Source organism: Thermoascus crustaceus (assembly GCF_041956765.1).
Source record: "Thermoascus crustaceus strain CBS 181.67 unplaced genomic scaffold VTN00scaffold_2, whole genome shotgun sequence".
In the NCBI taxonomy this organism is placed as follows: domain Eukaryota; kingdom Fungi; phylum Ascomycota; class Eurotiomycetes; order Eurotiales; family Thermoascaceae; genus Thermoascus; species Thermoascus crustaceus.
Window position 1 is genome coordinate 575,052 of NW_027192528.1, and position 25,325 is coordinate 600,376.

Below are 25,325 nucleotides of genomic sequence, written 5' to 3' on the forward strand. Positions count from 1 at the left end.
TCGCTGGCGAATAGATATGTGTTTCAACACGGTCTCGTACCAAAAAACATTGGTTTAACTCCGATAAATCGCAAGAAAAATACCATACAAACCCCAGAAGCTCCTCCTCCCCCTTTCTTGCAAGAGGAAGAAACGGCCTGGGAGCTCTTCCTCCGTCAAATAGGACTGAACCCCTTCGCTGCACAGGCCGTATTAGCAATTACAAAACTCGAAGAACATGCGGAGGAGCTGATCTCGAATAATTCCCACTATCCTTGCGCTTCAGGTAGTATGAGAAGGCATTCTCCAGGTCTATCGTCCTTTATAGAGATGGATCCCCAGCGACGAAGGCATTTATTCGGTGATATTTTAGGTGAGAAGGTCTTGAAGAGAGTGGAGAGCTTGATTGAGAGGTGGTGGCACACTGAGGAAATTCTCGATCTACTACTCTAGGTCCATGGCCCGATATACCCAAAGAGCGCATGGTCGGTTGGAGTTGATATATACTATTTCTTCCCATTTGAGACTACCAATGAGGAAGGTACTCTACAGAATGATCTCCCAACTAATGCGCATACAGAGAAAATGGTGAAAGTAAAGCACCAAAAAGTGCATGTACTTCAAAATTCAAGGCTTTGTTTGCTTCTTTCTCAACGACGATCCGCCCAACTCCCCATATATTCGCATGCATATTCACATCTCTGTACCTCATGACGCCATTTCAATCCATCTTGTTTCAGTTTCATCCTACACCCTCATGCACCTCTCCTTCTAACAATCCAATCGCGGTAACCGATAGTACGCTTGGAGAACGTATCCATCGAGCCCTTCAGTGGCGGCCACTCCGGAGTCAAATCCTTGCCCTTATTCGGTGGTCCATGCGGGTTGGGTCCGCTACAGGAATCCTGGATGACCTTGCATTTCTTGTCCTGCCAGATCTGGCAGTTATTGTAGCCCGTGGGTTGGGTCTTGTTCCAGCAGGCGTCGGACTGTTTCCAGCAGTTGTCGGAGGCCTAGAGTAGAGCGTACGTAGTTAGTATATACATTTCTTTTTGTTGTTTTCAAATGTAGTACTTAGGGATGTAAGAGGCTAAGGAGGGGAACATACAGCCCAGCAGCTCTCCGCATCGTTGTAGTCGGGAACCTCGAAGCCGCACCAGTTTCCATTGACGAAGATGCAGCCTTTTGGCTTTAGACCCACAGTCTGGACGAGAGTGCTTCTTCTTCCCGCGGCTTGTCTGACGTTCTCACGGACCTTCCCGCGCCATGACAGTTTATCAATCCAGGTTTTGAATTTGCCCCTTGCAGAATAAACACTGTTTGCCGTGACGGGGTTTGCTCTTTCCTCTACAAAAGAGGATTCGGTTGCAGTAGGGACAGCAGAAGAGCTCGTCGCACGGACTGATCCAGAACCAGAGCCAGGCGTATAGACAGGAGGCCCATACATCGGATACGGCAGAGCCAACGGTGTCTCCCAGATATTATACGTCATGGCAGGCATGCTCAGATCGTACGTCCCCTCTCCAATAGAAACAGTGGGCGGTTTCGCCGTCCCATCCGAATCGATAAACAGCTGCGCACAGCCAACATAGAACTGCGGATCCCCCTGATCCGCAGAATGTAGCGCCAGCAGCTCCGTCCGGGCAAGATAGTAACCACCCTCGATATCATCGGGCACCTTGACGGAGATGTGCCCGTTGTTCTCGATCATCTTGGTCGTGCCCCATTTGCCCGTGGACTCGTCGTAGACGGACTCCCAGATCTTGAACCAGCTGTCTCCGGCGGCGTTGTTGCTCGCGATGGCGGAGTCGACCTTTTTCAGGTACACCGCGGCGGGGCCTTTGTGCGATGGATCGAGAGGGGAGGAGTTTGGGTTGTTGGGTTGCTCGCGGAATTGGAAGGTTAGGGTGGAAGATGCCTTGACTGGGCAGACTCGGGAGGCGCCGATTTCGCCTTGGATGCCTGGAAATACTTAACATTGCTCCGATTCTAGTAGATATGACGGATGTTATGGCAGAGTATGATGACATCTGGGTACTTACCGCAGGCGATATCCTTGCTCGTGATAGGCTGGATATAGGTATTGGCAGTTCCGCCGTCATTGTTCATGCGAATGCAGACACCATCTCCCTGGTTGACGCCGTCCACAAACATGGTGGTCATCAAAGTGTGAGCATGAGCTGTTCCAAGAAGTAGAAGAGTCGTCAGCGCAGCTGACTTGGTGGGAATGAATGACAACATTTCATTCAACAGCAGAGTAGTCAAGGACAGCGGACTAAGAAGAATAAATCCTGAAGGCTCTTTATCTCTTCAGGTTCAACTAATCTTGTAGTAGTCCTTTGTTCATAGAGACAACGTAGTTGTCAGCACAATAGCAGCATTGAAAATGCTGTTTTGGCCCGTACCAGTTAGGTAAATAGCGTGAATTAAATGAATGGAAAAAGTTGTAATCACAAGAGACGAGCGCAAGTCCAGTTGCAGAAGCAGAGTCAGGTAATCATAGAAATGATAGAGAAGGGGAGGTTGTGAAAAGGAAACAAGAGAGGGGTGAAACAAAAGGGAACGCAGCAGTATATAAGGTCATCTCTCCAGCAAGTCCAGGCCCTTACAATGAGTGCGGACATATCTGTGCTCGCCAAAAAAGAATCATGATTATATATATTTTTTAATCAATCCTTACTATTCTTCCACAGGACTTCAACACCGAGGGGCTGGATCGCTCCAATCTCGATTGCTGGAGGGGATCCCCAGCGGTGTTTCAGCTGCCGCCCTTCGCCGGGACAGAGGATGATAGGTCTAGTAGAGCTTAGCTTGGCAAAAGTCAGGTCGTTTCGAAACATCCTCTTCGTCGAATAGTTCCGAATTGTCTTTTGACGCCCTAGTGGCAAGGTTTGAAATAGGGAGTGTTAACTTTGACGCATGATTTGACGACCTGGCAGCTGCAGATAATATGACGCTGTTCCTGACAACCCTTGCTCCAGGTTAACGTACAGTGGCGGACATGATATCTGCAAATTGCAGCTAATTTTGATTTGAACGGACTATTTAGAGAGTCAAGACGAATCGCCCTCTCATTCTTGCAGGAAAGCCGGATGTTCTAATGAGTTACCATTGGATCTCAGATACAGGTTGACAGCTTCCAGACGTCCGGTCATTCCCTCTTATCATACCATCTGTTTCAAATGTGATTTAGGCGCCTATCATCGAAAGCGGCTTTATAGGAGGTAGACGGGTGAGACCTTTTTATCTTGGCACAATTTGTCCGCCGTGGAATTCGCTGCAACGTAGCTGGGGACTCAAGAGTGATACTCGGTGGCTGAAGACGCAAAACGCCGCAGGGTCAGCATGTTTAATTACACTTACGAAACATGCATGACCGGGATTATGGCCAACTACAGCCTTCCAATAGAGCTGATCTGCTTGAGCTCTTGGCTCCGGGCCTAGAGACCAACTGGTTACAATATTACAGATGTAGTTTGTAAAAGAGACAAGGGACAGAAAAGGTCGCGACGTAACTCATGATGTTCATCAAATTGATTGCTGTATTCTGCTTTTGCTGCCTTCGCAGATTGAGTATGCTCCGAACACTTTTTGCAGTTTCACGTCAAGTATTAACGGCAAGTGTCGCGTGTCGTGCCTGTTGCGGATATTCTGGATGGCAGTTGGGAATAAGACATATCATCCTATCCACCACCCGAAGTCTCCCGGAAGGAAAAGAACGGAGACGTAGAAGCGCAGGCCGATAAACCGGGAGAGCGGAATGCAATACAGAAATCGTACAGTAGGGAACGGACCAAACGAATATGTAGAGAGGAGATTTCTCATGCCTAGGACTGCTCTCTTCTATCCCATCCAGAGCACCCAAGGCACGTTACATCATTCGCTAGATTTAAGAATACATCAGACGAATATGCAAGGTGACCCGTTCATGCTTCAGAACAGCAACAGATGCAAGAGGACGGAGATTCAGGAAGCGGACCCGAGATCTTTCATATCTCGGGAACTGCATCGAGAAAAATAACCATCCGTGATTGTTTTAGTTTTATATCCTTTTTTTGTCTATTCAAGGGCGGAGGCTCGTGATATTACATAGTATGGTACACGCTTTCGGTCCAATCGGAGTTTTCAATCGTATAGAGTCAGGATTATAAATTGAGGAGGGTGGAGCGGAAGAGCAACGAAATCCGTTTACTCGTTGATCTTGGCCAGGATCCTAGTATGATGTCAGATCCGAAGTCCAAGTGTATTGCAAAGTAGTGAGCTAGGAAGGGATAACATACTCATGGTCGCGGAACAGGTGGTACTCCTCCTCACCGACCTTGACAGGACTGCCACCGAACTATATGGCGCAAAGATTGTTAGCTTCCGCTGTTTCTAATGACTCCCTCCGGAGGCGCCGGTAGAACCTGGAAAAAACTCACCTGAGGAATCAAAACCTTGTCACCAGGGGCGACGCTGGGGGTAATTCTCTTGCCGTCCTTGTCAAGGGCACCAGGTCCGACAGCCAGGACCTTAGCCTCATTGAAGTCCTTGACGCTGCTCTCAGGAAGGAAGATACCGGAGGCGGTCTTAGCCTCAGGCTTGATCCGCTGAACCAGGACACGGTCCAGGAGGGGAGCAAGGTTCTTGATGTTGCGGAGAGCCTGAACGGAGCAAATGTTAGCGTTTCAATTGAAACGTATGCAAAAAATGCAAAAAAAGGACAAGCCGCAATGAATTGCGATCTGGAAACGTCCGGATCTGAAGTTTGGGGCGGGGTCTGTGCAGAAACGCACCATTTCGACGGATGTGAAGTGAAGAGAACTGCGATAGTGCAGGAACTGAGGTTATGCGGATATGAAGAGGCAGGAAGAGAAGTTCGTTGACAGCGATCTGGAGGCGTGAAGAGTAGTAATTGAAGTAAAGACACAATAGCCGGGGGAGGAAGATCGGGACTTGTCTGTTGTTCGGAGAGCGAGAAATTTCCAGAATGCCAAGACCTGACGAGTCTGCGAGCTTCGATGCCGGCGGTCACGGGAGAAGAAGCCGAGGGTACGCCGCGATCTGAAGCGGCAGGATCTAGATAGCTAGAGCCTCAACTACACGGGAAAGCCGGATGATAATGTTTCTCTTTTACGGTGAAGAAGCTGTTCTGGGCTATTGTGTGAAGTCAGATCGTCCGCAAAACGGATTCTGTCAGCATCCGAACCCGAGATATCCTGCAATTCAGCAACGTTGAACAGCTCCCTCTTCTAAAACAATAAAGCTTTAGGTCATGCCATTGACTCAATTAGCCAATTGCGCCTTGCAGATATGTGTCTGTCAAGTCTGCGCTAATGAAGACTTTCTTCACCGCCTGGTCGACTGGATCTCGTTTGAGCAAGATTCAGTACTTCCGGCCGTCACAAGTTATATTTAGATGCAGCCATGAGTACGATTTTAAATTGAAAGACCATGTTTATGTGTCGAGGAAGAAATATGAACAAGTGGGCTTCGATATCTTCTGAATTCATTTGAATGCATTTTAACGCCGGTATATTCCATTACCAATCCCGAAAAGCTTCCTAGCCGAAAGTTGTTCAAAATTACATCGTACGCTCTCATATTTGCTTACCACCTGCGTCCTCCTCCTCCACGGACTCGACCGGCTCCAAACGACCCTCGTTGGTCATACCCGCCAAATCCCATCTGTTGCTGGTTGCCGCCCTGTCCCCCGAAACCCTGTCCCTGGGGTTGACCACCAAAACCAGGTTGACCTTGTTGTCCACCGCCTGCGCCTGATTGACCCCCTCCCATCATCGCCTGCGCATGTTGCATGAACGACATGGGGTCCATCGACGCTGGATCAAGGCCTTGGGCCATCATGCCCGCCAGCATTCCCTGCATCATCTCTGGAGACATATCTGGCATCCCAGGCATCCCAGGCATACCCGGTGGAGCACCACCGGGACCTGCTCCTGGCGGCGCAGGTGCTCCAGGCAGTCCTGGAAGGCCACCCATATTGAGGAAGGCCTGCATATCTTCCAGCTGCTTCTTTTGGTCTGAGACTTCCTTTCGCAGTTCCTGCTGCTTGAGACAGTAACTTGCCCAGGTAAACTCGTCGAATCCGTAATTGAAGTAGTCCGTTATGTCTGATCCAGGCCGTCTCCACGGCTTATCGTCCTCCGTTGGGAAATCTGCATCGAGGTCTGTAGAGAGTAGTGGTTTTCCGGTAGTGGGATGCACAGGGTTCGCATTGATATCTATCGTCGAGGCATGGACCGGCGGATAAGCAGAGCCTGGCTTCTGTGGCACGGCGGGTTTTGCGGCCGCGGGTGCGGGAGTAGCACTCTCCACCTTCGGGGTAACAGAAGGAGTTACGGACTTTGAGACTGCTGCTGAGTCGACCGAGGGAGGACGTGGAGGTTCGCTGCGAAGAGATGCGTGGCGATGATGGGGGCTGTCCCTTTGTCAGATTGCGATAGCTGGAGGTAGGATCATCTGTCTAAGGCACTCACGCTTCTGGAGGAGCATCTGGGGGAGCTTCAGTAATGATGTTGAACTCATCCTAGGGCACGGTCAGTTGATGTTGAAGGCTAAAGTGAGAGTGCATCGTAAAAACGAACCTCATCTTCCTCAACCTCCTCTTCTTCCTCCTCCACTTCCTCCGTCTCCTGCGGTTTCACATCAGACGGAGGTTTCTCTGCACCGTTTTGCGGCTGAGCAGCCGGAACCGAGTCGCCCGGTTCGTAGAAATCGTCGTCCTCTTCCTCCATGTTTAGAAGCCCTGGTAACGTTCAATTGAGAAAGATGGAACGTTGGGGTGGGCACGCGGGCTGCTGTTTACCTAAGTTGTACCTTGCTTCCAAGTGGACTGACAAGCTTCAAGCTTCGTTCGAGCTTCGGTTATGTGGGGGTTCTGGGGTTCGCGGTTCACAAATTCTCAATGGCGACTACTCAATGGTTTTCTTTCCTTTTCCACCCAATATACTACTATTACTATCGACTCAAATAAGATAGATAATTTACTCTCCAATAATGACAGCAAAAATTGCTATTCGCAAGAAGTCATAGCGTTGTCGGACAATCCTCGTCACGTGCCACGACTCTCCAGCGGAGTAGCTTCATACGTCAGTTGAGTCGCTGCGAGTTTCGCGACGCGGAGGAACTCGAGTTTGGAGAAAGCTTCTGGAACTAACCCTTTACCCTCTCACAAAATGCCTCCGCCCTCAGATCCGCCGAGTCGGACGTCGACTCCGCGGTCCTTCACGAATCAGACGGCCTCTGCTGAGGATCTTCTGAAGTCGCAGACGGTTGGTCTCGTGAATCTATCGGATTTTCGTAAACGTCGCGCAGAGGTTCTGGAGCAGAAGGAACGAGAGGCCCATGACAAGTCACTTGGACGATTTCCAACCGGTAATTCAAGAAGTGCCACCCCTTCAACGGGCGATGTGACTGACGGGTGAGTCCAAGGCTCGATCTCGCGGATCCTAGTACCCGAACTAATAGCCAAAGCACAGGGCGTCGACGTCGCGGAGTGAGGGTCCCCCAAAGAAAAAGAAGAAGAAGGCTCTAACAAAGAGCAAACTATCCTTCGGCGACGACGAAAATGAAGAGACCGGCGAGGAGTCGACCACTCCTCGCGAACCGAGCGAATCGCGTTCCGCTTCGAAGACACCTGTAGAAGGTCAATCAGAGCCTCCTGCGCGACGGATTAAGGCGAACCCGAATGCGGCGCCTCCTCCTAAGGTACTTACAAAGGTTGCACTCGAAGAGGAGGCCAGGACTCGAGATGCTCTCCGCAAAGAATTCTTGGCGATGCAGGAAGCGATCAAGAATACGGAGATACTGATCCCCTTCATTTTCTATGATGGAACCAACATCCCAGCAGGAACTGTCAAAGTCAAGAAAGGGGATCCTGTATGGCTATTCCTGGATCGATGCCGCAAAGTTGGAGCGGAACTTGGAGTTGGAGGCGCCAACGGAGGAGCGAAGGCTCGAAAAGACAATCGCAGGGAATGGGCCAGAGTGGGCGTAGATGATCTAATGCTCGTGAGAGGGGAGATTATTATACCACATGTTAGTCCCTTTACCCGCAAGATTCGTCGAGGCTGTGATACGATACTAATAATTTTCTTACAGCACTATGAGTTTTACTATTTCATTGCCAACAGAGTACCAAGCTTCTCCAGTGCTGGTGGCTTACTGTTTGATTATTCCAATACAGCGCCTCCGGCACCATCCAAGGATGATCCTCTCTCACGGCCAGGAGATCAAGAGCTTGAAGGGGCTGATAAGGATCCCACTCTAACGAAGGTGGTCGACAGACGGTGGTACGAGCGAAACAAGCACATTTTCCCCGCAAGCCTCTGGCGGGAGTACGAGCCGGGGAAGGAGTTCGAGGAGAAGATGAGCACTACTCGGCGCGATGCTCAAGGAAATGTATTCTTCTTTTGATGACGTTCATTGGATAGTGTTGGCGTTGATGGGATCATCTCGAATGGCCATTCTGTTTCAGGGTTTGTACAGGCTAGATCCTTTGTATTATTTATATTATGCAGATGATTATTTAGTGAATAGAATCCGAAGAGCAGTCAAATTGCCGTGGAAAAGCATCAAAGAAGAGGATAGTCCACTCAGCTGTATGCAATTGCAATATGATCCTGTTCTGATAATATTAATTTGCGACTTCTCTTGAAATCTCACAGTTTCCCTATCGATCTTCCATTTTGCTTAATGCAACTGTACTCTCGTGCTTCTCGAGGGCCCGTGACTTCCTAATCTGGCCGCAACATGTCCACCTCACTTCTCGTTGACCAAACCACCAACTCTCATGCCATCAATCACTTTGAGATATAGCAAGAATGGCTATAAGTCATCGATTTTGATACCCTATTACCTTGCAATGGCTCAAGTGTTAAACTTCTACCTGCGCTGCAACTGGCTCAGGTGTCGTGCTCAGTTGACCGAGAGGGCAGTGGTGACTACTTGCTCGTTCGTTGCCCCATAGATATCCTGGTTTGATCAGGCGCTTAACTTGCTCTTATATAGACACATATTCTGCCTTCAGTGCGCAGAAAGACTTGGTCTTTCTCAGCCTATGCCTGGCGAACGCCGCTGTCCTGCCTGTCAAGCTGTCCTCCATAATCCTGATGACGCCGTGTCCACCGTTCTAAATCCCACAGAAGACTACAAGACAAGTGTGCTCAGCGGTTTAAATCCGAATACTATAGTGGAATGTGCTGGACGGGCTCTGATGTTTTGGACATATCAGACAACGCAAGAGATGTACCGTACATCCATCTCCAGGGGCTAGCTGAGTGTATTATTGACAATTTCACAGTTTCTATCAAGAATATCTCGGCAAGGGCTTGACTGAAAAATATTCAGTGTTACGTGCACAGATTGAAAAGGTGATCAATGATGGAAATGCAGAAATCGAAACCCTTCAGAAACGGCTTTCTGGTCAGTGATCTCCACGGTGGTTGCCAGACTTATCGTCTGTGCCTAATGTCCTGGGGTCTCCAGAGGTGCAGATTAATCAAGAGCAACTCTATAAGAAAAACCAAGAACTTGTCGAAATGTACAGAGAGAAGTGCAAGAAGCTCACCCAAATGACGAACCTTTACAACCTCCTCAAGAGCAGAGCCATGAGATCCCAGGTACAGACGGCTGCTTCAGATTCTGTCTCTCACACCTTGAATTCGATTTCAGGCCCACGAAGTGAGCAAATTATCTCTTCAAGCCTCCACAATAATTCTGTGCAGCAGCCGCTACAGACACCGTCGTCTCGCCAATATAATCAATACGTAACAAGCCAGGATGGAATAGAACAGCTTCATCCGCACCAGCGCAGCGGCAGTGGCAGCTCCAAAGGTGCTAAGAGAGAGGGCGATGCTGTTGCAATGCCACCACCAAGTCGTTCAGTAGGAGATTTTAGGAACCGTAAGTGGTTGTTTCTTGTGCTTAGTGGTTTTCAGTTAACAATATCAGCAACGCATAATCCTCTTGCAACACCTCAACACCGAACGCGTCTTCCACCTCCTTCACGCATGTTTAGCAGAGATGGGCATCATCTTCCCGCCAGTCGGGGGAATCCAGCTGGCTATGGATTGTCTGTTGGGATGGAAATGGGCCAGCCTAGTGGCATTGGTCCCGGTAATCCAAGCTTGCGGTCGACTTTATTCGATAGCACAATAATATGAGTAGGTCGCAGATTGAAAAATCTCCTGCAAGTTCATAAACAAGTCCTTTGTTTTCATTATCGATTCTATATGTATTTAGATATAGGCATTGCTCGTGCGAGAGTTTGCATGTATACTAAATAGGTCGAGATGATAACAGTAACGACATGAAATGCTTTCATTCCTTTGTCCCTATGCTACATATCACAGGACAATTTCCATAGGATTGCCTAGAAATCAGACCACATCCATGCTTTTCAGTTGCAATTCATTCCACAGCCCCTTTTACCGTACATTTTGAAAAGAAGGAGAGACAAAGAAAATTAATTTTCCCACTCCGTGGATTCACCATCCATAATCACAATTCCCACCAAATACTGAGAAAGAGCGAGACAGTAAGAAGTGGATAAGGAAAAAAAGAAAGAAGCACGGAGTGTTCCCACAACATATTCCTTACTGAAGCACTAGATCAATTTTGGTTCGCATCAACATCAGGCATCGCAGACACCAGATAAAGCGACGCCCACCAGAATCAACATTTGTTCTCCTGCTGCTTCCTCCGTAGGTACCGTGGCCACATCTTGCTCATCAGAGGTCCATAGCAAGCTAGACAGACGTACATATCCTCCACCAAGGATGGATCACTTTCTGGATCGTCGTAGTAAGGATCACCGGTAAAGTAACAGCTCCGCAAGAACTCGTCGAAATCGAAAGACACCCCGTTGCAGGTACCACAGCGGAACTTCATCAATCTGGCTAGCCTGTCGTCCCTGTGATACTCGGATAATTGCTCCAGAAAGGTGCCATCCTCAAACGGGTTGTCAGTTTCGTCCCAGTAGTCGAAATCATAGCGGTTGAGCGGTGACCGTTGCAATGCATCAAAAACCTCTTCTGGTCTGTCTTCGACATGCAGGGCCATGCTTTCCTCCCTCGAGAGCCCACAAGTCTCGATCTCATCGTACTCGCAACTTTCATTGTCATTGTCACCATCTGACTCCCCTAGCTTTGGTTCATCACCTATCTTTCGTGCCCACGCGGCCTCCACGGTAGTCCGGCATGTGGCACACGCCTCGGGTCCCTGAAGCCAAGTATTTACGGTACTCTGTTTTTCTTGATCGAGTTTACCTGGTGGGAACCGTTTCAGTATATAACGAGTATGCCGCCTGATTTCGTTCCGCTTCCAGGCTCGTCTGATCAGAGTCCGCCGGCAGTCCCAGCAAAGACGACTGTTTAGGATATCATTCTGACATTTGCAGTTTTCTATTGTCCATGTTCTCTCATACAAGAACATCTCCTCATAGTAGGTCCCGCAGATCCTGGAACGCATGTTAGGGCCGAAGACATAATGCTGTGCCTGCCGCAAGTCAAAGAGCGTGCTGACGTGACATTCCTGACAGATGTGGAAGTCCGGGCCGTGTTTTGCCAACCCGTACTTGTACCCTTCACAAGGTAGGATGATGAGGTTGGACTTGGAATCAGCAGAACAGCGCAGTCTGGGCCCCTGCATGGCCCGTAGCTCTCCATCGATACTCTCAAGGAAGCGGCTCATCGGGCGGACCATGTCACATCGGACACTATTTCCAATGAGTCTTGCTGGCCAGAGCCCCCTCATCGTCCGGGAAGTTTCTCGAATTGCATTGACATCGCGTTGGTTGAAATGCTGCATCATCGTCATCACCGCCGGCATCGCAGCTGAAGCTCTCTCAAACGGCGAACTCCCAGGTGGATTCGGGCACTTTTCCTTGCTATCCTCGTCCCTTGAATTCTGGATCCGTTCTACAGCCCACAGATTGATTATCCACGGCGTATTACGAGGCTCGATCTCGAAGATAAATTCTGCCGCATCACCCTCCAGCACACTCTCATCGAAGGGTATGATCCTTGTACGACGTACTCCGTTCTGATCGAAGCGTGGCAACTCCCAGGGGTGGAGACAGCGGTACGTCAGAGGGTCACACCATTCTATGTATTTGGCACCAGCAATGTAATATGGGCTGTGTGAGTTTCCATCGCTGTCACTGTCGCTTTCGGGATCACACCAAGGATCGTCAATATCTGAGTATTCTTCATCGGAGTGCTCTTCGTAATATTTTTCTTCATCAGACTCCTCGTTTTCAAATTCATATTCGTCCAATTCCCGGCGATCAGATTCTTCGGCATCAGAATCTTTGACCTCAGACTCCTCATCACCGTCAGGGACATTGTGGGACGTATCGCTATTTGTTTTATTCAGGCTTAGCTGGTTATCTAAACCATTTTCATCTTGAATATCATTATCCGGAAGCCTGATCTCAGAATCATATCCTTGGGACTCATTGCCATGCTGGCTTGTAGTCTGTCGAACCGAGTCAGGAGCTTCACTGTGTGCCCCTGCACCCTCAGAGGGCTGTGTGGAAGGAGGTCGGTAGGTTGCCTGAGAACTCTGACTGCCATGTTCACCTTCCATAGTGTTGTGTTCCTCAACCGTATTTGTTCTTATCAAGTTGTCTGGTTGGTCCGGTATCTCTCAAGAGGCGCCGTGATACTGTCTCTGTGTTCCCCCGAGTACACAAACAAAAGCAAAGCAAGCAGGCTCGACAGTTGAACCAGAATAAAGGCTGTGAGACGAAGAAAAGCCCGAGATTCGTTCTGGAGATGTGCGTTGAGAAGTCAGAAGTTACGAAGTGGAAGGGTGCGAACAAAGTGAACTTTATAGACAAACAAGAAGTTAATGGATGTGACTCGAACAAAACAATGAGGAGGGTGGTGAGTGGACAGATGCTCGAGTGAAATAATTGTTCCGGTTTCGAAAGCCACCTAAGCTGAGGAGAAAGAAAGCCCAGATCACGTTGTTGTCCCAGTGCTGATAAAGAAGTTTCGGTTTCAGGATGATCGAGGCTCTTGCAGCTGTGCTATAGTAACCGCTTCCTAGTTCGGAGGGTTGTGAGTCTCTTTCATGCTGAAACATTGATAACCGCTCCTGATTCTTTGTATAGGGCTTGCGTAAAAAGCGACTTGTTGGAGACAATACCTTCATTGTCAATACCACTGTTGCTATGGCTGTTAAAGCACCACGCCAACTAAACCAATAGCTCATTTTCTCTCCACTTTCAACCATTAATTGATATTTCGTTTTTCTGAGAATGGGTATCAACACCGAGCTTGAGACTTAAGGATCCAGGATATCAGAAATCTTGTACCCCTCCCGAAGTAGGGTGCGTGGGAATCGGAATCTGGTTCTCTCGCGGTATATTTCCGATTTTCCAATGGTATACGAAGAGTAAGACAGTTGTATATCACCCTCTAAGATGATAGCCATAATTTCAAACGTACTGTTCCACGTACTTCTCATTCCAAACCCTTGTCGTACGAACTAGCTATCGCTCTGCCTGCTACCCCCAATCTCTTCGCAGTCTAGAGTAACTTAGGGTCCTAGCCGTCAGTTTTTGCGGTATACGCGCTCGCCCGGAATGTAGCTCTCAGAGCATGTGGCTCGACCACAATTGAAGCCCAAGACCTTGCTAAGAACGATATGGAGGAAGTTGATCAGAGCTATATGAGCTATATTTGATCGTTTTAGTGGAATATCCGATCGACGAGCTGGTGCGATTGCGAGTGTTGAGAAACATATCGAGTTCAGCTGTCATTTACCATATGGGTATATAGTCTGTAGATAATTGCAGTCTGTATGTCAGACTTCGAGGACTGATAGAAATATGTGCATACGGTGCTTCTCCTCGAATATAAAAAAGAAGACTCGTGAACTCATTTCCCTGTGGAGACAGTCTCAAATCCAAAGTCTCTTTCGCATCCTTCTCATTTATCGCCGGCATAGCTGACGGTGATATAGTTCCCTCTGCATATTGAGCCTGAAATCGCACAGCATTCTGAATCGTAAGGCACGTCCCCTTCCACAATAATAATAGCCCAGTATGCGACGACATACTAGCACGTAATTCCGCCCGGGTTTGTCTTGTTCAACACGGACCTGATTGCATCGCTTCAATGCCAGTGGGACTGGGCCCCCAGATCGGAATCAGGATGCTGTAGCTCTGGTATGGTACAGTCGCCGGGCATCCCGCACATCCCACACGCCCTGCTTCTGGGTCACGAAACGTCTCACGGAGATGTCCTTCATACCCCGGGAATGACTTCTTCCACCAGCACCCATTCCCTTTTTCTTTTTCAAGAAATATATTCAAGCACGCCGTTATGGTTAAAAGATAGCTCGAAGACTTGTCAATAGAACTCGTCTTCTCGTGGTCTGTTTCCGTTGGCGCCGTCATTGGATCGATTTCGACATGGACTTTGTGAGAGAAGTTCAGCTATAATATTTCTCTTGGTTACTTATCCATGTTGCGCAGGGAAGGAGATCCAATGTGAAACAGTCGATCAACAAAGAGAGAAACACAAGTGGTATGGAAAAGGGGGCTTATATATAAAAGAGATAGATACAAATGATTTCTTTGTGAAAAGGTTCAATCGAAGAGGACCCCGCTATAGGGTTATCAAAGAGATGAGAATGGAGGGAAAGGTGACACCAACAGAGACTCAAGGGTGATGGATGGAGGTGAGTGGTTTTGGACCAGTTTTAGGATTTCTGCTCGCTTTTATAGAAACAAAGAATACAGGTCATTACAGGAGCTCAACACATCTCACATGTAGCTGTTTAAAGAAAAAGAAACAAAGATGCAGTGTACCCAGTTGACCGCTTTAGATGAAAAAAAGCTTGCTACCGCCCTCTTTGATATGATGACACCCGACACCCAAACAATTGCACAATGTCCCACCAATATATACCTATATAGCCAGCAGTTTGCTAATAACACAAGAAAATAATTTAGAAAAAAAATGATAAAAATGTAAGCAGAGACAGTATCTGCTATATAGCATACATGAACGGAGGTACAATACAATCTTTGTCCCACTGCCATCTGTCACTTGCAGAGGACTCATCTATTTTCAGCAGTTTACAAACTTCTTACGGCACCCATAACCGCACGAACCCGCCAACCTCCTGACGACATGTCACACAGCTGCCAAAGTTATTCATCGCGAGGCTCACCCTGCAGTCCTCGCAAACACAGAGGCAGCGGCAAGGCCATGTAATAATGGACCTTGGGTTTGTCTGACAGATGACGCATTGGGGCCCATCAGGTCCAAGCCCCGATGCGCCGGACTCCCAGGAAGTTTGCTCTTCACTGCGAGTACCCGAGGTTTCCTGCCGTCGAGATAGGATGAGATTCTCCAGGATCTCTGCTTCTTCTTCGGGGGTAGGTCTTCTTTTCTCGTCGCTGCTTGACTGTGCTCCGTTCGTTTGAAAGTAGCCATCACGGTAATATCGCGAGGACAGCAGAACCTGGGCTCGATCTCTTTCCATCTGCCGTTGGAATCGACTGCGCGTCATGATGCGTCCATCTCTTTCCGCAGCAAGGTGGGCAGCCAGAACACGCGCTTCATGCTTGCTCTCCTTGTCACGAGGATCAAGTAGCCGAGCAAGTGAGGCCGTGTCCAGAAGCGTTTCGCCCACAGCGATCCCTTCCCGAGAGGATGCAGGGAAAGGATTTTCCTGAGTAGGCGTACGACGACCGTCTGATTCATCTTCCCATTCAGAATCGTCTGTCGTTGTGGAAATGATGCTGGTTGTATCATCGAAGTCATCGTCAGGAGGGATGTAATCTGGGCTGTGGTCTTGGTTGCCCCACGAACCGCCAGCCTTCCACCAGTTGTAGAGTTTATTTTCAAATCGAGTCTCGTCCGCCTCGTCCCACTTGGTCTTATTCATGGCTTCTCTCTTCCTCATTTCTTTCTCTACGTCAAACTCGTTATCCTCGGGTAATTCCAGCTCACCCTCATCAGTTAAGATCCAGAAATCCAAAGATGCCGGTTGCTCTTTACTTCTTGCCGGCACACCTTTTCTACCAGCGCCAGTTAGCTTGTTCAGCCACTGCGGCCGCGCGCTGATTCCCACTCGGTCCAATATCTTGATAAAACCACAAGCGAACCATCGTAGCAGGAGGAAGAATATCCCTCGGAAAAAAGAGAAACCATGATAACATCTGGTGGCTCCTTGGAAGGCCCCAACACCCCCTAGACTGGATTGTGACTGCATTTGCCGTGATCCGTTGCTCGGTTTCTGGAGCTTCTTCTCACGGCCATACCCACTCTCCCACTCAACGGGAGCTCGAGGAATATCGAAACTGAAAACTTCTCCCGCTTCAAACCGTGGGTCTGCGGACTCGACCCAGCGTCTTCTGCGGGTGGGCTGTTTTCTCCTCGATTCCTCAATCTCCGCGAGTCTGTCTTCCTCCAACCATGTCATTCTTCGAGCAACTACGCTCTTTCCCTCATTCAAGAATACTGCTTCACTGGCAGCAGTCAGAGCAGCATATCCCACTCTCAATAGGGTCGTATAGAAGTCTTCATGCATGTTGAGACGAACGTTCCGGATCTGATTTGCTCCTTGCATGTTTGCATGGGCGAGAGCAAATCTCTCACGAAGTGATGTTGGCTGAGGAAGATCCGATGGCAGAGAAAATGCCGTAATAACTAACGCCATGCCGTAAATGCAAAGACATATTAAGATGCCAATGAGAATTAGCAGATGAGGGACAAAGCCCACAATGCAGACGGTTGGAAACTTGAGAACTCCAGTCTCGCTGCCTAGAGACGTGGTGTCTAAGAATCCCCAGACCATTGCACCCATAAAGCATAGCCCCCAGATGGTGGTATTAACAAGGCGATATCGGCCCTGCTTACCAAAGACATCAAGAAGGTTCGAAGTCAGACTGTTACAGCAGGAAATGAGGGCGATGAGGAGCAGTTCTGGGGTAACGTTCATCCGCTCCAGAACTTGTGCCCTTGTGAGGAGGTGGATAGGAGAGGCTGAGCCGCCTGCTGTCAATGGCGAGTCGTCTTTTGAGGCGCTCGACTTGGACAGACCAAACAGTCCCAGGCCGACGGACTGACTTATCATTGTCTCAGCCTCAGCGAACGCCAGGGAATGCTCAAAAATCGACATCCCAGCTTCCGTCACGACAGTCCTTCCTTGCAAGGCGCAAGAGAGGGTTTCGACGAAATGACTCAAGCACAGACACATGAAGACTGGCCAGAGAAGCGCAAATGAGCCATATGGGATTCCAGAGCCGTTTGCTGTCCGTGCCATGTTCACTGCGCTGCAAGACTGTTCATCCGTCTCCCATGGCAGAAGCGTTGAGCTCAAAGTATAGAGAAAGCCACCTTCTCCAGCATAGTCCAGCGCCAAGCGCTTTCCGGGCTTGCCGTAGCGAAATGTAGAGTAATCTGGAGAAGTCTGACACCGAATTGCCCGAAGCAGGATTAAGATTTGTGACGCAAAGAGGAGTATAGGAATAATCCGAAGGGCCAGACGCCTGTCCCATCTCAGATTGAGGTGCCGTCTGGTTGATGCGTAAATGGTGACCCGGTTCAGAACCAGAGCCTAGCAATAGTTAGCGATATTGGACAGCACAATCTGACATTTAGGCATCGATGGTATCAATGCCGGGTACGCACCACTGAGAAGCAAGCTAAGGACCATCGGCTTGTCATATAGCTGAAGAATCCACTAAACCTCCTCATGGCGTGGAAGATATCTGTGAAGTTCAATCCAGCATAATTGGCGCCAGCTTCTGTCGCACCTTCGGCCGCAGCATTTGCTACTCCTGCCGCTGCCACTGCGTCCCCCTCTCCTATGACCGCAGCACCCTCCCAGAGGCCATTCACCATGTTATCTAGACCAACAAACCGCGCGACGTGTCTAGGTATCGTGACGAACGTCAGGACCTCCGCCCGGTAGACAGCGTTAAGTGGAAGTTTCAGCAATTCGCGGGGTGACGAGGGCAGCCAGGAACTGTAAGCAGTGGCGTTGGCAGAGACATTGAGGTGTTGCATCACGGCCGACGAGGCTGCGACAGCGGAAGTACTGGGCATGAGCCTAGTTACTTGGCCTTCCACCGTAACGAAGGGAGAGCAGGTGTTTTCCCCAGGAGTATGGGTCGAAAAGGTTAACTGAAAGTCAGAGTTTCCCACGCGGAGGCTCGCGCTTGTAGCTCCAGGACGCCTTAGGGGCAATCCTGATCCATACGTAGCGGGGGAAGGTTAGGTGTAGCAAAGAACTCGCGGCGCGACACTGCTTGAAGGAGTCATTCCGCTGACAGCGTTCTCCAATAAGGAGTGGCAGGTGAAGTCCGAATATGGTCCGACCTTCGCCAGACGCGAAGAGAGAGAGAGAAGTCAGTCTCATGTCTCTTGACAGGAGAGCTCGCGACAGGCCCAGCCCGGCGGTTACGAGTGCCAAGCCCTCCCCGAAGCTCCCGGACGGCGTCGATCGATGCTTAGTCATCACTATGCAGACAGAAAGCACACCGGCGAAGTAGTAACACATGTGCTACATGTTATTTGCTTGAAGCATATTTATAGAGGGGTCTATTCTGAGATTATAGACCTATAATTGGTGACATTTTAAAATCTGATTTTGAAGAACCATGTCTATCGACGAGCACCGCATAACAAAGAAACTGAATACTAAATCAGTTAACATAGGTAAGTGTATGAGCTACATTCAAGCAGATTCAAACATTATAAAAGGAACAAAAAACCAATCATCGATCCCTTAAAAAATCGGAAACACATGACAGACAAGGGCGATAAGTCAACATGATCACACCCGTGATCGCATGAGAATCATTAAATAGTTTAGCTCTCCCAACTAAACTTCCGAGAAAGTTGTGATTTGTGAGGAGAGGCCGTCTTATGTCTTGCTCGAGGTGGCTCTGTTTCTGAAATATCATCGTCCCGCATATCTTCCTCCACAAAGCGGCTGAATCGACTTGAAGTCCTGTTCGGTGGTAGCACCCTACCCTCCCCCAAAAACTGTCGCTGACCAGTTTGCTGCTGTAAAAAATGTCCACTGCCTTCACCACTGGGAGATTCTCTTGACTCTAAATCAGTATGAGCTCGGTCCCCAGAGCGTCGCTGCAATTCCTCAGTAACAAGTTCACGAGTGGTCGCATCGTATGCCGAGATATCGTGTCCGTCGCCGTGTTTTTCAGCGTCAAGTTCATAGAATTCAACTTTGGAACCAGGAAGCTCTACCGGAGCAGGGACTGGGAGTTCAAATCGGGTATTGTTCGAGTCAGCTTGTGCTTCCGCTGGATGTTGTTTATCTCCTAGAAGTTCCACTGGAGTTACGGCAGACCTTTTCCAAGATTTGAGAGATACTTTGCTCCGACGGAATTTGTCCGTGCTGATGGCAATGAGATTAACTGTCTTTCCTCTTCCCAACCTCCAAAATGCTATCAGCATTAGAATCAAGATAAGCGCGACACCTGCACCAACGCCTATTCCGGCTTTAGCTCCAGTAGAAAGAGAAGAACTGCCCGTGTCTGGGCCTGGTAAACCGCTATCTTCTGGACGGCTGATTGCGATTAGACTCACGTTCGATGAGGAATCAGAAGCAAACCTGGCCTGTGAAACAGAGAAGTTGCGCCGTTCATAATCCACAGTCAAGTAGGCTTCCTGAAGGAATACTCGGCCAAGCGTGTACTGTGCGTTATTTGCTGCTCTTCGTAGAGGAAAGTAGGGGTAATTGGGGCCAGTGTAGTTGCTCTCCAGATTTGGAAAAGGATATGAGAGTACGTGATCGAAAGCGGAGAATGGCAAGGAGATGTTGATATTGTTTGAAGAACCTGGAAGATCCGCCACTTCGAAGGTAAAGGTTAAATTCCAGCTAATAAGTGTATCGCGTAGAGAACTGTTTGTTCCGTAGGTATAAACTTGGAGCGTGTCATTGTATGTTAAGCCAAGAGCTTTACTGAAGGCATCACATGATGCCTCTGGAAGCCAAAGAAAAGCAGTAGAAGAATCAATTGTGAAGAGACTTTGATCGCCGGCTTCAATGAGGGTCAGTTCACCTGAGAAGCCAGGTTTGGAATCTATGGTGGACAAAGGATCTGCAGAGACCCTTATAGCATTCAGGGAAACGACAGGAAGACTGTCAGACGAAAGCTGAAAGGATGCGTTATTTCGGTAGAAGCGATTCTCGTCCACACCCCCCAGTGTAAGAGATGCTGGTACCCCTTTCAAACCTGCAAATTGTTATTAACGAATTACAGATCCAGCAAGTGTGGAACAACGACTCACGGTACGAAGCCCCTGCAGTATACCCATAGCTATGGCTAGGGATTAAGCTTTGGTTCTGGACCAAGCTGCTAAGCAAGGTCAATTTGTTTGCATCCTTGAAATTTGTCTCCTTAATACCAAGTCCCATGTATCCAAGCCAATACCGCGTGTCGTTGACAATAGCTATGACCTGGTCCGGGACGACGACATCCCCATCCAGCGTAATATTGTCATATCCATAGTAGCCCGGCCCGGAATCTTCGAGCTGCGGATTGAAACCAAGGTCATAAGCTCCGACGTTTTCCCAAGTACTCGACTCGTTGGCGAGAAATAAGTTACCCCGATTATGACGACATCGCAAGGCTACGGTAGAGAGAAGTGTCAGTGACACGGTTGACACTTTTCTCGTCTTACAAAACCATGTATTTCTGCCAACGACACAAAAATTCGATTGCACGAAGCTCATGAAGGGTGAGATGGGGACATACTGCCATCGCATCCAGAGCGTCCTATAACCCACGTCTCCTGTCCGGCGGTGTTTGGCAATACAGATAGCGATTGCGGCGGGGACCCAACTTCAATCTTGAAACTGTCACGTTTATGAGTACAGTTCACGCCTTGATTAAGCATTATGGAGTATGGAGAAAGACCCACGTGCTCCAGCTCCCGTCAATCCCAAGCCTATCGTTTGCAGATTGTCAGTTAACGCCAACAAGAACATTCCTCCATACGAGACTGCAACAAGATTCAAGCATACCATCCATCGTTACCGGTGTTGACTTGTACTAAAAGAGGCTCCAGCGTTGTAGCAACACACGTCAAAGAGAAGAGTCCTGCAATGCAAGAACACACGATGGTCTTCACCAGCGGATCGACAAGGGGAAGCAACTGCCGTTGCACCATCATCCCAAGAGAGAGCCCGGCTATTCACGCCTTGCACGGAATCGCAAAATTGACATGGGTATTAAATGACCACAAAGGAAGTGCCCTGTTTCGCTAATCTCGAAGCTGGGCCTGTCGTTACCAGAGTTGTTATGCACGAGTGGACAGTGAGCCCTCCGAGAACGATGTGCTGCATGGATAGGTACACGAACATTAGTGACAATATGGGATGGTGCCGTACAGTTATGTCTAAAGAGAGGTGAGAAGCTGCTCTACTTGAAGGGTCCGCGACCAGCAAACATCAACTAGGGCCTATTTCTGGCAGGGAGGAGGCCGTGGCTTTCTCAAATTCCTGCAGGGCTACAGGCGCCAAAGTCCCATGCTTACTCAAGTCGGCTTGTAGAGCCCCAAGCTTCCTCGACCCGATACTCTGCACGCTAAGCGATACTACTATTACTCCAGACTACAGTACCGCGCGATATCTTTCGGTACCCCCCCCTGTACCTACTGTCTTGGCGGATTGCTATTTTATACCCATGTGATTTTGAAGTTATTGGAGGGTACCCAGACACTATGATAGGTTACAGACCCTGGGCAAAGCCAGCCCGGATGGCAAGGCTACTTGGTCGCCTCATTTTAATGACTACGCAGTAGTGCCATTCCTTCTTCATGCTTAGGGCGTGTGGATTCCCCGCAGTTCGGATCTGTGGAAGAAAATTACCGCTCAGCCGAAAAAGAGATGCCATGCCATTCTATGACTGCTAATACCGGTGGTAATTATCTCTGACAGGATCCCAAAGCCTCCAGCCAGCATCCTTAACTCTCACCAACGGAAGGGCCAGACGTATTGCGACATCAGTGGTCCTCTCGCCATTAGGAAAATACAGAATACCCACCAGGCGATGTCCGTTACGATCCGCTCAGAAGATTTCCGCATACAAGGCCATCAGAAACGTGGCGGATGCAAGGGTTGAAAAACGGCCGGAAGAGACCACGCCAAGGAGCAGCAATTCCACAATGTGATATCATCCAGGAAATGTCCAACCCGGCTTCGAGACCATCTCAATCTTGTCGAACACTGGACGGCTGAAGAACTCCCGACAAATGTAGTCGATATTATAGGAAACAACTAATAGTATACTTGTCTAAGGACAAATGATGGCAGAGCTATGCTGGACCTGGGTAACTTCAAACCTTGGCTGCTATGTGTTACTCCTTTCCGTCTTATCACCTTGAGTCCTCGACTGATTATTGATAGAAGTCATCTAGTTGGGCCCACTAGCAGAGTTACACTTTGACGCTGCAGCTTACTGCATGTCTTTTACATACCTCAGCCGTGTCGGGTCACCTACTAACCGCGAATGTGGCTATGCGGGGGGGCCTTATGCCCTTGAGAAACCCGAGTACTTAGTCAACTATGCAGTACGCACGAACAAGGATCCGACGCTTGCCTGGCGCCGTCAACGGCTGGTGGTCGATCAATGTTTGAAAAAATTCAGGTCGCATAAAGCTAGAACCAGAGTCTGTCTATGCGGCAGGCAAGGCCCCTGAAACACAAGGTCTTTGCGGAGTACTAGTATAGTCATGGCAATACATTTTTCATAGCGTCTTCACTGTCGACAACAAATATTGGAATAAGCAAGCGCCATAATACAGTATAATCTGGCAGCTATATGCCTAGTGCATTTACTTGCTGCACAGCTATACAGTCCACCATACTATACGCAAAAAAGGCCCTTTCATCCTATAACAATATGTACAATCGCTCACAGCCTGGTTACAGATCATCCAAGTGCTAACGTTATTGTTGCATCATTCAGATTTGAGCTAATAATAGTACTGAGCCTCCGCAATATCTGAGCTGACTTGTATCATTGCCTTGGCGGAGCACATCTGCAAGATACTGAAGCGGCATTTGCGGCTGAACTGCACAGAGGCCAAACCTACTTTCTGCCTCACTACGCCTCCTGATCTGCACATGCTCCCTCGCACACGATCGTAGCTAATCTTCTGATTACTACTACTTAGCAACAATCACCCTCTTTCGAAGTATATCGTCTAGACTATACACATTTTGTTGCTATCTGCTTCATCATATAATTTTACACATACCTATATACCGAACGCACGTCAATTGTCCTGGTCTTAGTACGTCGAGTACGTACTGGCAGATCCTAATCTGAAGAATCAGGATTTATCTTCGACTTTGTGACCAGCAGGGAAGGGGCCTATTCCAGGCCTTAGATCATAGGCAGCAAAATGCTCTCTTTGTGGAACGGAGCTGTTCTGTTTCTGACTGTTCTTTCTGTAAATTCTTCCTCAGGTAGGTGAGAGAACTCGTGAGAATTGCTCCATTCCCCTTGTTACTACTCCAGAAATGCTCATATCGTCAATAGGGCAATTAAATGCAAGGCAGCTCTCTGCCAATCCCTCCTCGGACTCCGCAGGTACATCGGAGGCCTTACCAGCTCCACCATTAAGCGGTTTATACGATACTGGTCCTTTACAGACACCCACAACTTCCTCAGATTTCCCCTCGTCTAGCACATCGTCCTGTGACATCACGCTCGTGGCATCTGCCACGTCGATAGAATGCTCAGGGAACGTGACATATACCAATTACATTCCTACAGAAACAGAATACGAGACCATAACAGAGACCTACACCGCTCGAGACGCGAATAATACCCTCACGATAGCGCCAAGCTACGTCACACCACCACCATTTTGTTACACTTTCGTCACTTGTCTGCCAGCATCGATGTCTACTACCCAGCCAACGGTGACGGTGACCAAGAAAATCACGATCCCGTACCTCCCGCAGATGACGGACCCGCCTTCGTTCGATCAACCGGGGGATTCTTCTTCCGCACAGAGGAATACCTCTGAAAATCATGAAGGAGGTAATAATGACAACGAGGGTGGCGGCGATGAAGGCCTAACACCTGTCACAGCAGGCGGAATCACCTTCTCAATCGACCCCACCGTCGCCGTGATATCAGGGAAGACATACACCATCGGCACAGGAGCCACAGAAGAAACAACAACCGTTATCAACAGTCAGACGGTCCGAATTGGTACAGAGGGAGTCAGTTTTCCCATGACGACGGTTGCCCCGGCGGCCCCAGCCCCAGTCACGACATCTACAACATCTACATCTACCGGGGGCGCAGATACCCTGGAGAAGCGTTTGATGTCTAGCGGTACTACTGGGGCGTTCCTGGCTGTTCTTCTGGGTCTGGTTGGGTTGATTTGAATTCCTTCTTAACGAGGATGCTAATTATCTTCTTTTGTTACACTTCAAGTTCTTATTTTTATTTTACTTTTCTTGATATGAGACATATACTAGTCCTTAATCTTCCATGAACATGTATACATCAGTATTAAGCACAACCTAAATAGCCGTCCGAATCTATTAGCAATTATCATTATTCCTGAAACCCCACAACACCATTATATAGGTACTTGTAACGATGATAAAAAGGGCAGTGAGAAAGCTCGTCCCATCGATTATGATGTACACGTCCTTCCAGCACTTCGAATTTCCCTGGCTGCCGCTGACTGCGCTCGATGAGATTCATTAGAATGGAGATGGAGAATGAGGCTTCCCCCTCCCTCCTCCCCACAGAAAAAAATTCTCCTTTGTTCCACCTTCCCTTCCACTTACCTACCCAAGATTCATCTGTAACGGACTCAGCGGGTTACCTCTATTCTCTACACTTCGAACAACTTTACATCCCTCAGGAACTTCCACGTAAGCGCTTGGGCTTCGTACATACTTTACTGTACTGTACACAGATGTCGTCTCATCACCTCTATCCGCTCATACCCCCGCGGCTTCGGAACTGGACAGGGGACAGGTCCTTCTGCCGTTCTTCCTAGACTAGACTTGGATTACTCCACCCTCACCCAAAATATCTACCTACCTAGTCAAAGGCAAGACGGGACAGGATGAACCAGGAGGATAAGCTCGACAAACCAGTCCACTTTAACAATTTTCCAGTTCAGACGATGCTCAATTATTCTTTCAGCTGGATCGTAATGGATCTTCGTGCAGCTAATTAAACAGCAGACCTATCTTGTCACTAATCATCACTAACCGGTGATCGATCTTGGAAACTATTCTTACATTTCTAGAATGACTAAGAAAGAAACAATAGAGACCGGTCAGCTCTCAAATTAGATATCAGGCATAAATCTCAT

The 25,325-nt window shown here is 48.6% G+C and overlaps 10 protein-coding genes across 10 annotated transcripts; 3 read left to right on the top strand and 7 right to left on the bottom strand.

Moving 5' to 3' along the window:
* Positions 1–734: 734 nt before the first annotated feature.
* Positions 735–2,133, bottom strand: VTN00DRAFT_3716 (uncharacterized protein; the record flags this gene model as incomplete). The annotated part of the gene is made up of 3 exons (XM_069430064.1): positions 735–992; positions 1,088–1,941; positions 2,022–2,133. 3 exons carry the CDS (start codon positions 2,131–2,133, stop codon positions 735–737), a joined length of 1,224 nt encoding a protein of 407 aa, XP_069289237.1.
* Positions 2,134–3,739: 1,606 nt separating this feature from the next.
* Positions 3,740–4,000, top strand: VTN00DRAFT_3717 (uncharacterized protein; the record flags this gene model as incomplete). Its single annotated transcript, XM_069430065.1, has 1 exon — positions 3,740–4,000. The coding sequence occupies one exon, from the start codon at positions 3,740–3,742 to the stop codon at positions 3,998–4,000; it is 261 nt and encodes an 86-aa protein (XP_069289238.1).
* Positions 4,001–4,167: 167 nt separating this feature from the next.
* On the bottom strand, positions 4,168–4,757 carry VTN00DRAFT_3718 (uncharacterized protein; the record flags this gene model as incomplete). The annotated part of the gene is made up of 4 exons (XM_069430066.1): positions 4,168–4,192; positions 4,260–4,318; positions 4,401–4,622; positions 4,755–4,757. The coding sequence occupies 4 exons, from the start codon at positions 4,755–4,757 to the stop codon at positions 4,168–4,170; spliced, it is 309 nt and encodes a 102-aa protein (XP_069289239.1).
* Positions 4,758–5,568: 811 nt separating this feature from the next.
* VTN00DRAFT_3719 (uncharacterized protein) lies at positions 5,569–6,713 on the bottom strand (the record flags this gene model as incomplete). Its single annotated transcript, XM_069430067.1, has 3 exons — positions 5,569–6,397; positions 6,456–6,505; positions 6,564–6,713. 3 exons carry the CDS (start codon positions 6,711–6,713, stop codon positions 5,569–5,571), a joined length of 1,029 nt encoding a protein of 342 aa, XP_069289240.1.
* A 441-nt stretch (positions 6,714–7,154) lies between these two features.
* VTN00DRAFT_3720 (uncharacterized protein) lies at positions 7,155–8,394 on the top strand (the record flags this gene model as incomplete). The annotated part of the gene is made up of 3 exons (XM_069430069.1): positions 7,155–7,399; positions 7,458–8,016; positions 8,080–8,394. The coding sequence occupies 3 exons, from the start codon at positions 7,155–7,157 to the stop codon at positions 8,392–8,394; spliced, it is 1,119 nt and encodes a 372-aa protein (XP_069289241.1).
* A 2,259-nt stretch (positions 8,395–10,653) lies between these two features.
* On the bottom strand, positions 10,654–12,567 carry VTN00DRAFT_3721 (uncharacterized protein; the record flags this gene model as incomplete). Its single annotated transcript, XM_069430070.1, has 1 exon — positions 10,654–12,567. The coding sequence occupies one exon, from the start codon at positions 12,565–12,567 to the stop codon at positions 10,654–10,656; it is 1,914 nt and encodes a 637-aa protein (XP_069289242.1).
* Positions 12,568–15,081: 2,514 nt separating this feature from the next.
* On the bottom strand, positions 15,082–18,050 carry VTN00DRAFT_3722 (uncharacterized protein; the record flags this gene model as incomplete). The annotated part of the gene is made up of 2 exons (XM_069430071.1): positions 15,082–17,559; positions 17,634–18,050. 2 exons carry the CDS (start codon positions 18,048–18,050, stop codon positions 15,082–15,084), a joined length of 2,895 nt encoding a protein of 964 aa, XP_069289243.1.
* Positions 18,051–18,135: 85 nt separating this feature from the next.
* Positions 18,136–18,504, bottom strand: VTN00DRAFT_3723 (uncharacterized protein; the record flags this gene model as incomplete). Its single annotated transcript, XM_069430072.1, has 1 exon — positions 18,136–18,504. One exon carries the CDS (start codon positions 18,502–18,504, stop codon positions 18,136–18,138), a length of 369 nt encoding a protein of 122 aa, XP_069289244.1.
* A 311-nt stretch (positions 18,505–18,815) lies between these two features.
* Positions 18,816–21,146, bottom strand: VTN00DRAFT_3724 (uncharacterized protein; the record flags this gene model as incomplete). Its single annotated transcript, XM_069430073.1, has 5 exons — positions 18,816–20,206; positions 20,262–20,603; positions 20,729–20,829; positions 20,895–20,921; positions 20,998–21,146. 5 exons carry the CDS (start codon positions 21,144–21,146, stop codon positions 18,816–18,818), a joined length of 2,010 nt encoding a protein of 669 aa, XP_069289245.1.
* A 2,235-nt stretch (positions 21,147–23,381) lies between these two features.
* VTN00DRAFT_3725 (uncharacterized protein) lies at positions 23,382–24,378 on the top strand (the record flags this gene model as incomplete). The annotated part of the gene is made up of 2 exons (XM_069430074.1): positions 23,382–23,445; positions 23,519–24,378. 2 exons carry the CDS (start codon positions 23,382–23,384, stop codon positions 24,376–24,378), a joined length of 924 nt encoding a protein of 307 aa, XP_069289246.1.
* Between the last annotated feature and the right edge of the window lie 947 nt (positions 24,379–25,325).